This window comes from Pteropus alecto, unplaced genomic scaffold (genome assembly GCF_000325575.1).
Source record: "Pteropus alecto unplaced genomic scaffold, ASM32557v1 scaffold16, whole genome shotgun sequence".
NCBI classification, from domain to species: Eukaryota; Metazoa; Chordata; class Mammalia; order Chiroptera; family Pteropodidae; genus Pteropus; species Pteropus alecto.
The window spans coordinates 777900-792425 of NW_006438867.1; the positions used below are offsets into that span (position 1 = coordinate 777900).

The 14526-nt window shown below is 33.0% G+C and overlaps 1 protein-coding gene across 1 annotated transcript in view; it reads right to left on the reverse strand.

Moving 5' to 3' along the window:
- UFM1 (ubiquitin fold modifier 1) overlaps positions 1–7902 on the reverse strand; it is a 14895-nt gene extending 6993 nt beyond the window's left edge. Inside the window, exons 1-4 of the mRNA XM_006915782.3 lie at positions 7550–7902; positions 7408–7464; positions 3421–3478; positions 272–311 (exon numbers count right to left, since the gene is read on the reverse strand). Coding sequence (XP_006915844.1) covers positions 272–311; positions 3421–3478; positions 7408–7464; positions 7550–7551 — 157 coding nt within the window. The 5' untranslated portion in view covers positions 7552–7902. The remainder of the gene's footprint in view (positions 1–271; positions 312–3420; positions 3479–7407; positions 7465–7549) is intronic.
- Positions 7903–14526: the final 6624 nt, after the last annotated feature.

Here is a 14526-nt window from a genome sequence, read left to right on the forward strand (position 1 = left end):
AAAAAAAATTTGTTAAAAGAAAAAAGTTATTTTCAGTAATAATAGGGAATGAAGTGATAAGGACATAAGATATTACAAAATGTTATACCAAAGAAACTGAAAAAAGCTAATTATGGACAGTAACTTTGACTCAGTGTTTACAATTATGCATATCATGTATGTTGATATACATTTTGGACTTTTATATTTAAGTCAATTTTAATTAATTTGAAATCTTTTAAATAATTTATATAGTTCTGAGATAATAAATAGTTTTAAAATGAAATCTTACCATTGGTAATAATTGCACTTGTGGCTGCAGGAACTTTAAACTAAAGGGGAGAAAAAGAAAACTAATTTTGTATACGTACATACTCTATAAAAGATGGTTAGCTTAGCAAAGATGGTGTACATATAATCAATTCTATAATTCTAAAATGTGATTTATCTTTTAGAATAAGTAACATCGTCAAAAAAAGCTATCGTAATTTGCTTTAAAAAAATATTCTCTAAATACATTTCACTGTATGTAGGACACCATGGATTGCAAAATGCACCTTATTTTACATAGTATAAAAACAAAAAACACTACTGATGACTCTATGACAAACTCAATATTTACTCTTTCAGACTTAGACATGTTACTTTCATCATATATAATTATGTTATATAAGCAAAAATAAAAGCAAATCAATTTCTTAAAATATTACTAAAATTTCTTCGTAGACATAGTAAGCTCAAACAATAGCTCTCTTGTGTTTAATGGGAGGCCAAAAAAGGCTCATCTTCTTTCCTCAAATTCTCCTTTAATGTATTGCTGAGTTAAATATCACGGGATGGCAACAGTCTAATTATGTTACCGGGAACTAACTACTGAATTCAAGTATTTGCTGATGTCAGCTAGACAATTATGTGACTGCCAGATGGCAAAGTGATAGTAAGACTCCACTGATCTACTTTCAGAGATGTTGTAAAAAGATGTGCTTTCTAAATCAATGAAATGTAGTATGGAACTTATTGGCAGCTAAAAGGTAAAATTCTTCTCTTAATGCTCTAAAGACTAGCAGTTGTCCAAGAGTATTCAGGTCTTCAGTTAATTTATCCAATAAATATTTATTATGCACTTCTATACTATGACAAGTTTTATAGATATTATAGTAAATTTTGTAATCAAATAAGCTTAGAAAACACTAAATTACACTAGTATTCTTTTTAAAATCCTTCAATATGCTGCTAATACAGTTTATTTAACTTCAAGAAGGAAATAGTTAAAGATTCCCCATACTTTTTGGCCATTGATCACAGTTTTTCATGGAATTTTTTTTTTCTTTTTCTTTTTGGTGGTTCTAGTAGTGTGGGAATAATACTCTTGAAAATGCTGCTCTAGGTATTTTATGATGGGCACATATGCATAGTTGATAAAAACAACCAAACGTTTATTTTATGATTCAAAGAATCACATTTTAAAATAAGAACTGAATTATGCATAAGAACAATTACTTATCCTTAGATTATGTCCATTTTAAGATAAGCTAAGTATTTTCTTGTTCACAGCCATATAGTGACAACATATTTTATGAACATTAAAAATTAAAAGCAACTGCTGATAGGATTTTTCTCTTCTCGAATATAGAAGCAATGATTAAGGTAAGATTTGGGGAAGCATCACTAGTGATGTAAAATATCCTATTATTTTTGTGCTACAATACTGACAAGTTTTCTCCTGAATGCAAAATGTATTTTATGCTCCTCAGTTTTCATTTAGTTTTTTCCTCAGATCCCTAAGTCTTATACTTTAGCATGTGAAGAGAGGGCTCTTCTCAGGCTTTTGACAACTCACTACTAGTTAAATTAACCTAGCCGTGTATTGGGGAGTTTTATTATTTTTATTAAGAGGATTTTACTAGGGATTTAAATCCACAGGCTCTTGCGTTTGTCAAGTCAACTCTTGTTATCATTGAAAGATTCTACAATGTCATCTTGTGAAAGGCCTTCTCACTGTTGCCTGAAAGTCGTAACCTTTCTAAATGTGTAACACCCATGATTCACAATAGTTATATGTTTTATTAAAACTTATATCTGTAATTGTATGAAGTTTGTTAGTTTATTTTCTATTGCGGGTCTGTTAGGATGTTCTTATGTTGCAGTAGAAGACCAAGATCAGATCAATGCCTTTGCTTTACAGAGGACAAACTAAAAACAACTATAAAATGTAATAATAAATATTAATTATAGCTTGTACAGATCTACTTCTTAAATTGGAAAACTATGGTATCTGCTACGCCACAGACCAGGAATATTTCTTGCAAGTGCTCGGTGTGGCAAAAAGTAATGATGATGCTGTATTCAGATTTGTTTCCCATCTTTTTACTTATGCTTTCTGCACAAAGAATAGATCAAAACTGACTATAAAACACCTTTCACTTTCCAGTTTAATTCTGAATGAGCAATAAACTATGTCGGTAGTCCCTGACAATAGTTTACAAGGGGCTACATGAGTGCTGATGAGTTGGCTGATTTTTCCATTAATCACTTATCTACAGAGGACTGCGGGTTAAGCTGGCTTCTTATTTACTTAGTTACCAAAATTATTTTTCCATGACTATAAACTTTTCTAAAGATTGTGAACCAAAACATTTGGATTTCAGTGACTCTGTAATACAACATTTTTACCTTCACAAGATTTCAGTAGATGCTATATTTTTACTCAAAATCACTTAACTACATAGAAAGGACAGGTATTAACCACACATTCCCATTTTACAGATTAAGAATTTTGAGGAAGAGAGAAATTGAGAGGCTTGCTCGTGTCACACAGATAGTTAAAGACACATTTAAAATAGGAACCCTAAGTCTAACAAGTCGCATTTGGGTACCATTTCCACTCAAGCTACTCTTTCAAGTGTCATATCCAAAGAGTTGTTTTTTAGATTCTTCTGATAATAATTTTAGATGGAAAATTTTTATTTCATAAAAACAGAAAACCCAAACATTAAAAAAACTAGACACTTTTAAAAACAAATTTTACTAACAGTCCCCATATTCATACAGAAAATTTGAAAAATATATTTAAATTGTAATTCTAGAATCAAAAGTAGTAAAAACTACAGTAGTAGTTTTTTCACTACTACTGTAGTAAACTACAGTGACATATTGCTATTTAAAAAATTTACATATGACTGTACCTTTTTAATTTCAATAAAAATTTTCTTTACACTTTTCAATGGCTGGATTGAATAAATGTGCCAATTCATTCTTCTTATATTTGTCAGTACTTTCGTTCTACTTATATCCGTAAGTAAACCTTAATTTTTTGATAGCATAAACCTAGTCATGAACCCACATGAAAATGGTGGGTCAAAGTGCATGCAAAATTTAAAGGTTTCTGAAATACACTGCCAAACTGCATTCTATACAGGTTGTTCCAATTTCTACACTTACTTCTTCTGCTGCAAACTTTAAGACTGCTGTGAAAGGTGTACTTTCAGGAACGCTTAGTCTGCAAGAAGAATTAAAAAGAATTTTTTAAAAAGCTGATTTTATTAAAAGCTGATATTTTAAAAGCTCTTTGTCTCTTATATTGGCTATTTCAGCAGACCTGAACAAATTTATCTTTTGAGTCTGAAGCTTGTGTATTTTGATTGCACACTATACTCATTAACTCTAAAATGAAAAAAAAGCAATTAGCCTTATATCTGATATGGTACCCACAGTTCCACTTAAAAATTTACAACCTATACAAGTGCAGATTTATATATTTTTAATACGTTGGTACAAACAGGTCTAGCATATGGACTTGCTTCCAGAGATGGATTTCAAAAAGTTGACTCTCTCCTTAGTCTTCAGTCCACATTACCACCTCCAGTCCAAACACCTTTTCATCCAAAGGAAGAATGTCATCATTTTCATTACAAAAGAAGGCTACCTGAGAAATATCACAAGATCATAAATCTTATAATGATCTTTTCTGTGCACTTTTAATAACCAAGTCTGAAATAGTAGACCGACTTGATGAAAATGAGCATTAACTATAGCAAAATGTGAAGTCATTTCCCACAAAACTTTCACATCATCTTTAGACGAAGGGCTTAATACAACCCGAAATAACATTTTGAAGAGCGACACATGATTTTGATATTAACTTGTATGGTGTCAAGTATATTCAAGACTATTAATAAATGGTCAAATCTATGAATTTTCCAATTTAAAAACTAAAAAAGAATTGACATTATACTCTAAAACAAATAAACAAACAAACAATGTAAACACCTAAAGGCACAGGAAGAGGTTAAAAAAGTAAAATAAAAAATAGAATATTTCTAATGCAAAATATATTACAATGAATAAAGAAAGAAAAACAGATTCTTTTTCAAAGTAGGGAAGAGAGACATACAAACTAACATTTCTCTTCAAAATTTCTCTTATTTGTCATCACAGGGTAGTCATTTGTCTAAAGATTATCTAATAAATTGGCAATGTAATAGTTTATAAAGGAACAGCACTGTAAATATTTCTGCATTACATTTATAGTTTAGATTCACTGTATTAGAACTTGTCCTCAAAAGGACAACTTCTAAAATCTTAGGTTTTCAATTCACTTTTGAACTAGAGAATGGAAATGTCCCTGTTACACATAAATAGATAATCATATTGATATTAAAATAAGTTTCTACTTGTATATTAAATTGGTGAGACTGTCCAAAGATAATCCAATTAAACATAAAATAAAAGCATTTTTTAATATATGTTCTATAAGGCAGAAAATTACAGAGGGACTAGGAGTCATTGTGACTCCATAGACTTTATCTAGATTTGAATTTGTCATTTGTTGTATTTGCCAGTCACATTTTGTAAATTTGGCATTTATGCATTATACTAGTGTTTTTAAAAAATGAGAACTATTCCATATATTAAAGTGAATTTTTAAAATAAATTACTGGCAAAATTTGTTTTTTTAAAATATATACTTCTTATAAACAGAACTATGATATAACTTGACAAATGCTGTTATAAGGAAAAGGAACAAAGTTTCTATAGGAAATTGAAGAAGGACGAGGTGAATTCCCTGGACAATTACAGACATCTTCAGAGGTGAAATTTTGATTATTAAAGGGTGTTGTTTGGCAAGAAGTGGTGGTCACAATACTGCATTCCTCGCACAGAAAAGAACATGTGTAAAAGCAGGGAGGATTGAAAGTACTTCTTGTCAATTCTGGAATATGATGGTTGAAGCTTATAAAGTGATGATGGTAGTAGGAAAGGGAAGAGAATAAGAGTTAGAAATTATGACTGGAAAGATTGGAAATAGACTGAAAGAGCCAAGGGTATTTTTAATTCATCCTTTACATATGAGAATATTTGATTTAAACATTTCTATAATATAGTAGCAACACCAACTGTAGCAATATCAATAAACAAAATCATAAAAAAATGAAAAATCTGACATTGCACACAATACATTTAGAACTGAAACATCCTTCCTACAATTCAACTGTTAGCAATATTAGAAAGTCAAATGAAGTTTCTCTATCAAAGTATATGTTTACCTTCTTGACAAGTGAAAAGTGACATTAAAAAGTTAAAGCATGTTTCCCCACAAATCTTGAGTTGCTTTTATTAGTACCCAAGTAGTAGTTACTACTTACTTTGAAGAGGAAACAGCATAGCTACCTTTATATACACAGGTACGCATGTTATGCATATTTATACACACACATACCCATATATAGATTATACATACACAACCACACACACTAAACAATAGGTATGCCTATTAAATTCATTCACTCACCAATATTAATTGAACTGGTACAATGTTCCAGCCACTCTTATAGATACAGATGCTGTCCTACTCTGTCTTCTTCCTCCCTCCTTCTCTCTTTTTTTCTAAAGTATATTTACACATTAATGAGAATAATCCAGTAAGAAGGAGGAATCAAAGATGCTGAGGAGAGGGATATCTCTAGAGTCTATCAAGACTGAAAAAATGAGATCCAGAGCCCAAGTGATACAGCTAGCTGTTCACAGGAGCAAAGTCACATTTTCCATTCTAACAGGGTCATAGAGATTACACAGGTGTATAGATATGGATGGAAAGATGAAAGAATTGCTCTGATGGATTGAGAGAACTGGGGAAAGGAACTGTGAGACATGTGAAGATAAATTTAAAAAAAAAAAATCCTTTCAGAGGATATAAACAAGCAAAGTTGAGTACTACTGAGCATAGTTATGAATTTTACGTAAAACCCATCAGCTTAATTGTGTAATTTTCTCCTGGGACATTCAGGTATGTATGTACAGAGAACTCAGTGGTTGAGTTCAGAGTTGGTGTTTCACCAAGCTCTTGGAGTGAAATATATTGGAGGTAGGAGGGTACCAGAGTTGAGGGTGTTTGCAAGAAAGTGACTTAAAGATTGACCATGGACTCTAAGCTGGATAGAAAGGAAAGAAGTTGGGTAAGGCATGGGGGAGAGAGCAGTGATAGATTAAAAAAGCAATCCTATCCATGAATTAAAAGGAATACTTTTATAGAAGAAACATTAGAGTAAATCACCTATAAGAGAACGTGGTTATCCATAAGAGTGCTTAAAAATAACATTTTACAGGTGGAGCAATTACTTGAAATAACGTGAAAGGAAATTCATCAGGAGATGAATCCATCAAGAAAGCTAAAAGTTAGACGTTGCATGGGTCACAGACAGCTAAGTCTGTGAGACTGGTAACAGCTGCTATAGTTCAGTTAGGTTGGCCATGATAGTAATTATTTATTATTAATTAATATTATGCATAAAATCCTACTGAAGTCCTGCTCTTTGCTACCTTTCATATGACTTCCAGCTGCAATAATCTCAATGTTTATCTACAATCATAGAAAGTTCAGATGGAGAATCTAAGTAAGATATAGGTTATATCCGTACTAAATGCTAGGGGATAATAAAAGGCCCCGCATGAATACACTGCCCTATTTCTGCATTTCCCATTTACTAATCGCTCTTTGCTAAATCCCAACATAGTTAAGATATGAGTTAAGGCTCATTACTTTGTGATACCTGATGGTAAGTCACTCACGCACAAGAATAAGAAGCCTGACAGTAACAATACTTTAAGTAAATCACGAGCTGACAAGGGCTGTTTAAGGGTTCCAGTAATCCCTAGAGCCCGTCGACGTGTCGTCCTACTCCAAATGAGTTCCGAAGGGAGGTCACCAAATCAGCAGCAACGTTCCGGTCACACACACACCCCTCACGCCCCCGCAACCCCGCGCCAGGGCCAGCTGACAGGAAAGGACCGGGGAGGCTCTCGGAGAGCGGAGGCGCAGGGAGCGGAAGGCTTTAGGACACTAGGGTGGGCGTAGTTCCGGAGGCCCGGATCCGCCCCGCCCAGACCTGCTCCGCCACCAAAAAGGCTCACCGCGGTCAAGTTACTCACACTTTGTAAGGCAGCCGCGGGTCGGACGTCAGCGTGATCTTAAAAGAGACCTTAGACCTGAGAAAGAGAGCGGGGAAGAGTCAGAGTGAAGGTCGGGCAGCAGCAGGTTCAAGGAGTAGGGCGGTCGTCGGTAAACACTTACATGGTGGAGCCAGTGAGGACAGAGATCACACACCAACTGCCCCGTGATAACCCCGCTTCTGCCGCGGTGCCGGAGACCGCTCCACCGCGCTCAGGTCCACGTCACCCTCGGCGAACCGGGGACCTCCAAAGTTGCTGTTGTCCAAGACACTGCCTGAAAATCGGTCTCAGACGTTCACACTAGGCGGAGCCTCTAAAATACAAAAAGTTACTGATTTTGCACTGTATTTCTGATAAGAATATGTGGATCCTATGGAATTAATTTTTCTCTAATTGCAGTTATTTGCTGCCGTATTTTTGTCAGGCAGCACAAGCGCGAGCATAGGCAAGAGGACTCTAAGTGCCAGCAGGCCGACTGGGACGCAAATCTGTGTACTTGGTGGGCGGGTGAGGAGCCTGGCGTGGCAAGGGGCGGGGACGTGGGCGGGACTGCGGGGCGGGCGCTCTCGGAAATTGCTAAAGGCAACCTGCGAGCAGAAAAGCTCCCCTGAGGCTCAACAAGCAGTTTTAACCCGGCTTTCGTATTAGCAGTCTTTTGCTTTTCCAGCAGCCTAATTCTGTTATATAATTTAGATATCTCATTTTTCTCTTCACGCTTTACTCTGAAATACTTATATATTTAATTTTACAGATAAGAGAGTTATCAAGTTGGTGAGAAATACAAGTTCCCTGCACTTGAGCAATTTGAAGTCTAATTGGGAGGTGCAATACATTAACAGAAGATTTCAATAGCATGTTATGTGGTCTACTAGGATTAAACCTAGTGGTCTAGCATTAGCACTAGGTTGCTGATCATCAGCCACATTTATTCAGGATAACACCACACTTTTGATTCTATGTTCCAAGCACAGAAGCTAAACAAGAGGAATGTCAGGATGAGTAAGAAAGGTAGATGCCAACCCACTAGGATCTAACAATCAGAAGTTCTTGTACAGAGAGAGAAGACTACATGTTTTCTAAATTTTATTACAAATTCTAAGCATCTGGAAAATAAACAGCCCTCTCACAATGTCTGTAATGCCCTTTTTAAAAAATATTAGAAATAGGAAGTAAAATAATGGGGAGATCGAGTTAATTTTTAGAATATTAAATGAAGGGTTTTTTTTACATTACATTCCCATGATTTATATATTTTATAACTGGAAGTTTGTACCCTTTGAGCCCCTTCATTCATCCCCATCCCCCAATGACCAATCTGTTTTTAATATCTGTGAGCTTATGTTTTTAAATTTTACATATAAGTGAGATCATATAGTATTTGTCAGATATAGTATCTGACATTTCACTTAGCATAATGGCCTCGAGTTTCATCTATGTTGTTGAAAATGGTAACATTTTATTCTTTTTAATGGCCAAGTAATATTCCATTATGTGTGCATATGCAGAGATCAGATTTTTTTTTAATGAACATTATGTTACATTCTTAAGGAGAGAAATCTAATAGAGGAATAGAGATGTAATTGTAATGGGAATTCTAAAGACCAATTTAATCTTTGTCATAATTTTGCAGCAGACTGCTCTTTTATGGTCACTTCTACTTGTAGAAAGAATGCTGATTCTGACTGTAAGAAAATGAGATTCCAACACTCTCATAACACAGTTCTTGTCTTCACTGAAAAATATGTCTTTCCATAAATAGAAGGATAGGGAGGCAAATGTTGATTGATTTGGAGATGGAAAATTATAGCATTAATAGCTGAAACAATGGAATTAGTTGGTGTGACTAAGATTTTTGAGAATAGCAATAAGAAGAAAACTGTATTTACCTGATGTCAAATAACAATGAAGAGATTAGAGTACATACAATCTCTATGTCTAAAAAACATATCATATGTTTTTAAACAAAATTTGCATCTTGTATTTTGTAGTTTCATTTCTGTTTCTATATAAAAACGTATGGTGAAATCCTAAAAAGAAATACATATTTTGATCAGAGAGTTTTTATTGTATGTATAAAAAGTAGTGAAGACAGTTTTAACCTCAGGTACTTATATCTGCTTCCTCTTCAGAAAATATTTTAATATATTATATTAAAATTACAAGGGGGAAACATTGTGTTCCTAAGTGATATTGAAAAGTACCTATTACTCAACATTTAGAATTCTTTCTCACCCCAATTTCCTAACTCTCCTCCCCATATGGTTGTTTCCTCAGTCACTGCATAATTTCTAGAGCCAAGTTTATTTTTCTTGGAACAAGAAAAGAAATTATAATTTGATTCATTTATACTCAATATTTTGGTTTTTTAACTTTGCTAAGGCATTTAGCAAAATTTGGCAAATATAACAAAAGAAGGACCTTATTATTTACTGAAAAGTTTAAGTGCTGAGGTATATTTAATGATTGTAAACAAAAAGATTTTGGGAGCTAATTGGCAAATGTAACATTTTAAGACAACAAACAGTATAAATAGCCTAATATGTTTTGGAAGGGATCCAATTAGTATCATGTAGAGACAGAAATGATTGTAGAAGTGCACATTAGAACTCATAAAATGTCAATGAAACATACCAATATTCTGTTTGCAAAAATATATAAATGTCTCATTATTAGAAGATAATTGAGAGAAATTAAATTTACATAAGGATTAAAAAGATTTGCTTACATGATTATAAAAATTCTTACCAGTTATTTCTATAGCCAGCTTTAAATAAAATAGAAGACAGTCAAATTTGAATGCAAAAAAAAAATCTTACTAACTTTTCCACCTTGATTTGACTATATTATGACTTTGACTAAAATCACCAGATAGTTAAAGTATGTAATCCTGGAGAGTTTACACTGGGATATAAATCTTAGAATCTTATACTCTAAATACATCATATTACAGGATACAAATAGTATCCTGACCAATTAATAATAAATACATATATTTATTGGAATTTAATTAGGTCATTTTTTTCCTCTATTATCTTTCCTCTCCCTACAGTTCTCTAAGGGGGCACTAATATAATTGGGGCAGTGATAATAATAAGGACTCAAATTTTATCAAGATTTATTTTGTGCTAAGTAACTAAATGTTACACATTTAGTATAAGTGAAAAATACAGATTTTAAACTTTGACCTTAGCTATCAGTTATAATTCAATGACAAGAAGCCATATGCAAAAGGAGAGTTGATCTGGTAGACAGAAGTACATGGGAATATGGAAATGCTACGGTGATCCTAAGGTAAGAACTATAAGTTTGGAGAGTATTTACATCCCTGCAAGGCCAGGAACAATGGAATATAGGTGAGATTAGAGCCTAGTAAGGCCAGGCAAAGGCCTTAGAGGAGATTACAGCTTTAAATGTGTTACACTTGGTTATTATGGTTAAATACCATTCTCAAATATTTCCTGAAATTTAATGAGAAATTTAATAAAAAAAAAAAGCGCTTTTCTAAGATGGTCATTATTTGACTATAAGCCTTATAAATATGAGACAGTCACAAGGTGTGCAATATTTTAACTGCAGAATTTGTAAAATACCTTTATTATAAGAAAGCATTTTAAATTATAAAAAGCAAGAGTTTGCCAATCTTGTATAGTTAAAATTTCTCTCTAAATAATGTGCAAATTATTTTTTTAATGGGAATTTTACTTGCTAGAAAAATTAAAGTAGCCTTTGGCAGATCTATTCCAAACACAAGATTATGGTTTCTTTTACATATATATTTACTCATTTTATACTTCCAACAGCTATATGAGGTTAGTACTATTAATATTCCATTTTCAGTAAGGTAGCACATAGAAATTAAATAACATCCTAAGTTTAAGTGGCTGAAAAGAAACAATTCAGATGTCTGAGAATAAAACCAGGGTTTTGAATACTGCAAGAGGTTAAAAAGTCATATCCTTAACTACTGACAATTCTTCGAGGTAGGAAATATTGTTATCCCTATTTCACAAATAAGGAAGTTAAAACTCAGAGAGACTAAGTGATTTTTTTCAAGGTCACACAATTAGCAAAATGCCAGAGATGGAATTGGAAACCTTGTAGACAGGATCCAAAACCTACACTCTTCAACATGATATTTCATAAATCTATGATTACTTGCTTATAAATACTATGATTATGCTACAGATAGTTTTTCCTACTTCAGTCAGTTAGATTTCATATATTGTGCAATATATGATAATTTTTATTCTCATATAATAGTAGAATTATTTTAAAGTATGTTAAAAGGAATTCAAATAGCTCAGTAGAGAGTTCTATCTCTAAAAGGTGCTTTGGAAATTTGTCAGGGCATTTTTTGTTTTTAGAATGTTTGAGGGTATAAAACCTGACACACAATACCTAAATGATAGTTTTAAACAACAAAACTTCTCTCACTTTACTGGATGAAGAATAAACTGGTATAACCACTTTGGAAAATGATTTGACAGTATCTATTTAAGTAAACATATACATATACTCTATGTCCCAGTATTTCTAGTGCTTGAAATATATCCAACTAAAATATAATAACATATTCACCAAGAAATATGTCCAAGAATGTTTATAAGAGCACTCTTTTCTAGTAACCAAAGTTGGGAATACCCAAATATTCACCAACAATAGAATGTATAAATAAAGTGTAATATATTCATGTTAATGGATTACTATATAGCAACAAGAATAAACATCTATTACCATATGCAACAATATGAATGAATTTCATAAATATAATGTTGAATAAAAGAAGACAGACACAGAATAGTACAAATTAAATGAACCATTTATATATAAGGTTCGAAATCAGCAAAATTAACCTATGGTGTTAGAAGTCAGGATAGAGTTTACTCTTGTGGGGACGTAGAAACTAGGATGGCATACAAAAGGAAATTCATGGGTGCTGATAATGTTGCTTGACCTGGATGTTGATTATGCAGTTGACCCTTGGACAACATGGGTTTAAACTTCACAGGTCCACTTATACATGGATTTTTTTTTTCAGTAAATACTGTAAATGTATTTTCCTTATAATTTTCTTAACATTTTTCTCTAGCTTGCTTTACCAGAGGAATACAGTATATAATACATATTTCACAAATTATGTGTTATCAACTGTTTAAGTATCACTAAGGCTTTTGGTCAAAGGTAGGCTGTTAGTAGTTAAGTTTTGGGGGAGTCAAAGGTTAGACATGGATTTTTGACTGCATGGGAGGTTGTAACTCCTAACCTCCACATTGTTCAGGGGTCAGTGATACTGGTTTCTTAACTCTTTGAAATTGCATCAAGTTGTATGCTCAGGATTTGTGCACTTTTCTTTATATGTATTTTATTTCAATAAAAGTTTATATTTAAAAATTCCAAAAACTAAAAGAATTGCAACAAAATAGCTGGAGATGATACTGGAGTTTTAGTGGGGAGAGTGCAAGGTGATCAGTGATGCTAAATGCAAAAAAGTGGAAAACAGTAAAAATTGTGTATTTTTAAGGTATGAAAGTACAAAGTAAATCAAGGACAGATTTATCTTTTATTTTTTCTTGGTACTTTCCAGAACTTCTTCAGCTTTTTGAAAAATCATGTCATCAGCTGCTACCTCTCAGCATTTGAATAACCACTTTCATGATGACCTTACATATTGGTGCAGATATTAGTCACTTCACTACAACTGCTTCGTTTTACTTTATTGCACTGTGTAGACATTATATGAAACAAATATTAAAATACGTATCAAATTATTATAATTAACTTTTATTTATCTTATATATTATATATAGGTTATAATACAGATTTTAAAAAACTGTGTGTAGGTAGTTTTATTATCTAATAATTTATGTTTAGAATTAACACGGGAGCATTAAAATATTTGTAATAAAAAGGAGGCATTTTGAGTCACTTATTTCTGTAAACCAATACCTTTATAATAGATACTAACTTTTCACCGCACAAACTCATAGGTGTACTAAAAATATAATTTAGTTTTTCTTTCTTTCTGTCTCTGTCTTTCTGTCTCTCACTTTCTCCTATTTCAAGCTAAATTCTGCCTAGTGCTACAAAGTTCACCTGAGTTTTCTTTGTCAAATCAAGTTTTTCTTAGTCAAATCAAGATTTCTAGATCCATCATGGTTCCTCTCTATGTAATTCTTTTTGGGGTAGTATGTCGAATATAAGCTTTTGGAGAACAATAGTATCCAGTCCTTTGTCATTTTATGTCTATATGCCCATTTAGTTTATTTTCATTGACATCTTCTGAGATCTCATTGTTCTCTAGTAACATCAGTACTTTTTAAACGATGGCAAGGTGTCTTCAGTCCTCTCAGGAATATGAGAGAAGTGCCCTGTTGGATTACTCTGTGGTTGTAGGAAACTCAGCATGGCTTGGTCATCTTGACTAATTACAATGTACTTCCCTCCTCAGAATGGAGGGGACCTTGTTGTTTTCCTAGGTTTCACTGAAAGCAAGAGTTAGGTATCTTACCTCTGATTTCTTAATTCTCTAGGAGGTTTTTATCCTCCTAGGAATCAGAGAATAGAACTATTTTTCAGGGATAATTTCCAATGTCTAACACTATCATTTTCCTTTTCTTTCTCCAACCTAGAATATTTTAACATCTTCGCTGGGAAAGATTGGGAAAGCATCAGAAACAAAGTGTAGATGGATCAGAAATTATGCCTTCAAATATGTATAATATTTTCCAATTTATAAGGTTAGCATTATCTTATTTTGCTCTCCATTTCCTACTGTGGTTTTGCTTCTCTTTGAAGTGCTGGAGCCTAAGTATCTTTGAACAGAAGAAAGTGTAATGAAGTTTAAAAAAAGAAGAGGTTACAAAAGGAGAAAAAGCCTCTGCTAATGCTTTGAAATATTTTTCTGATACATTTACAGTGAGAAATTCAAGGCCCAGAAATTATACAATCAGTTCGTGGGCAAAACAGTTCTCCCAGGTTTCCTGACATCTTGTTCTATTCTCATTCTAGTACACAGTGATATATGCTTTGAGTGTCTTAAATGATCTAATAATTTTACCATTGATGAAATCTGGTATTCTTTAAAGCCTCACAAAAGCA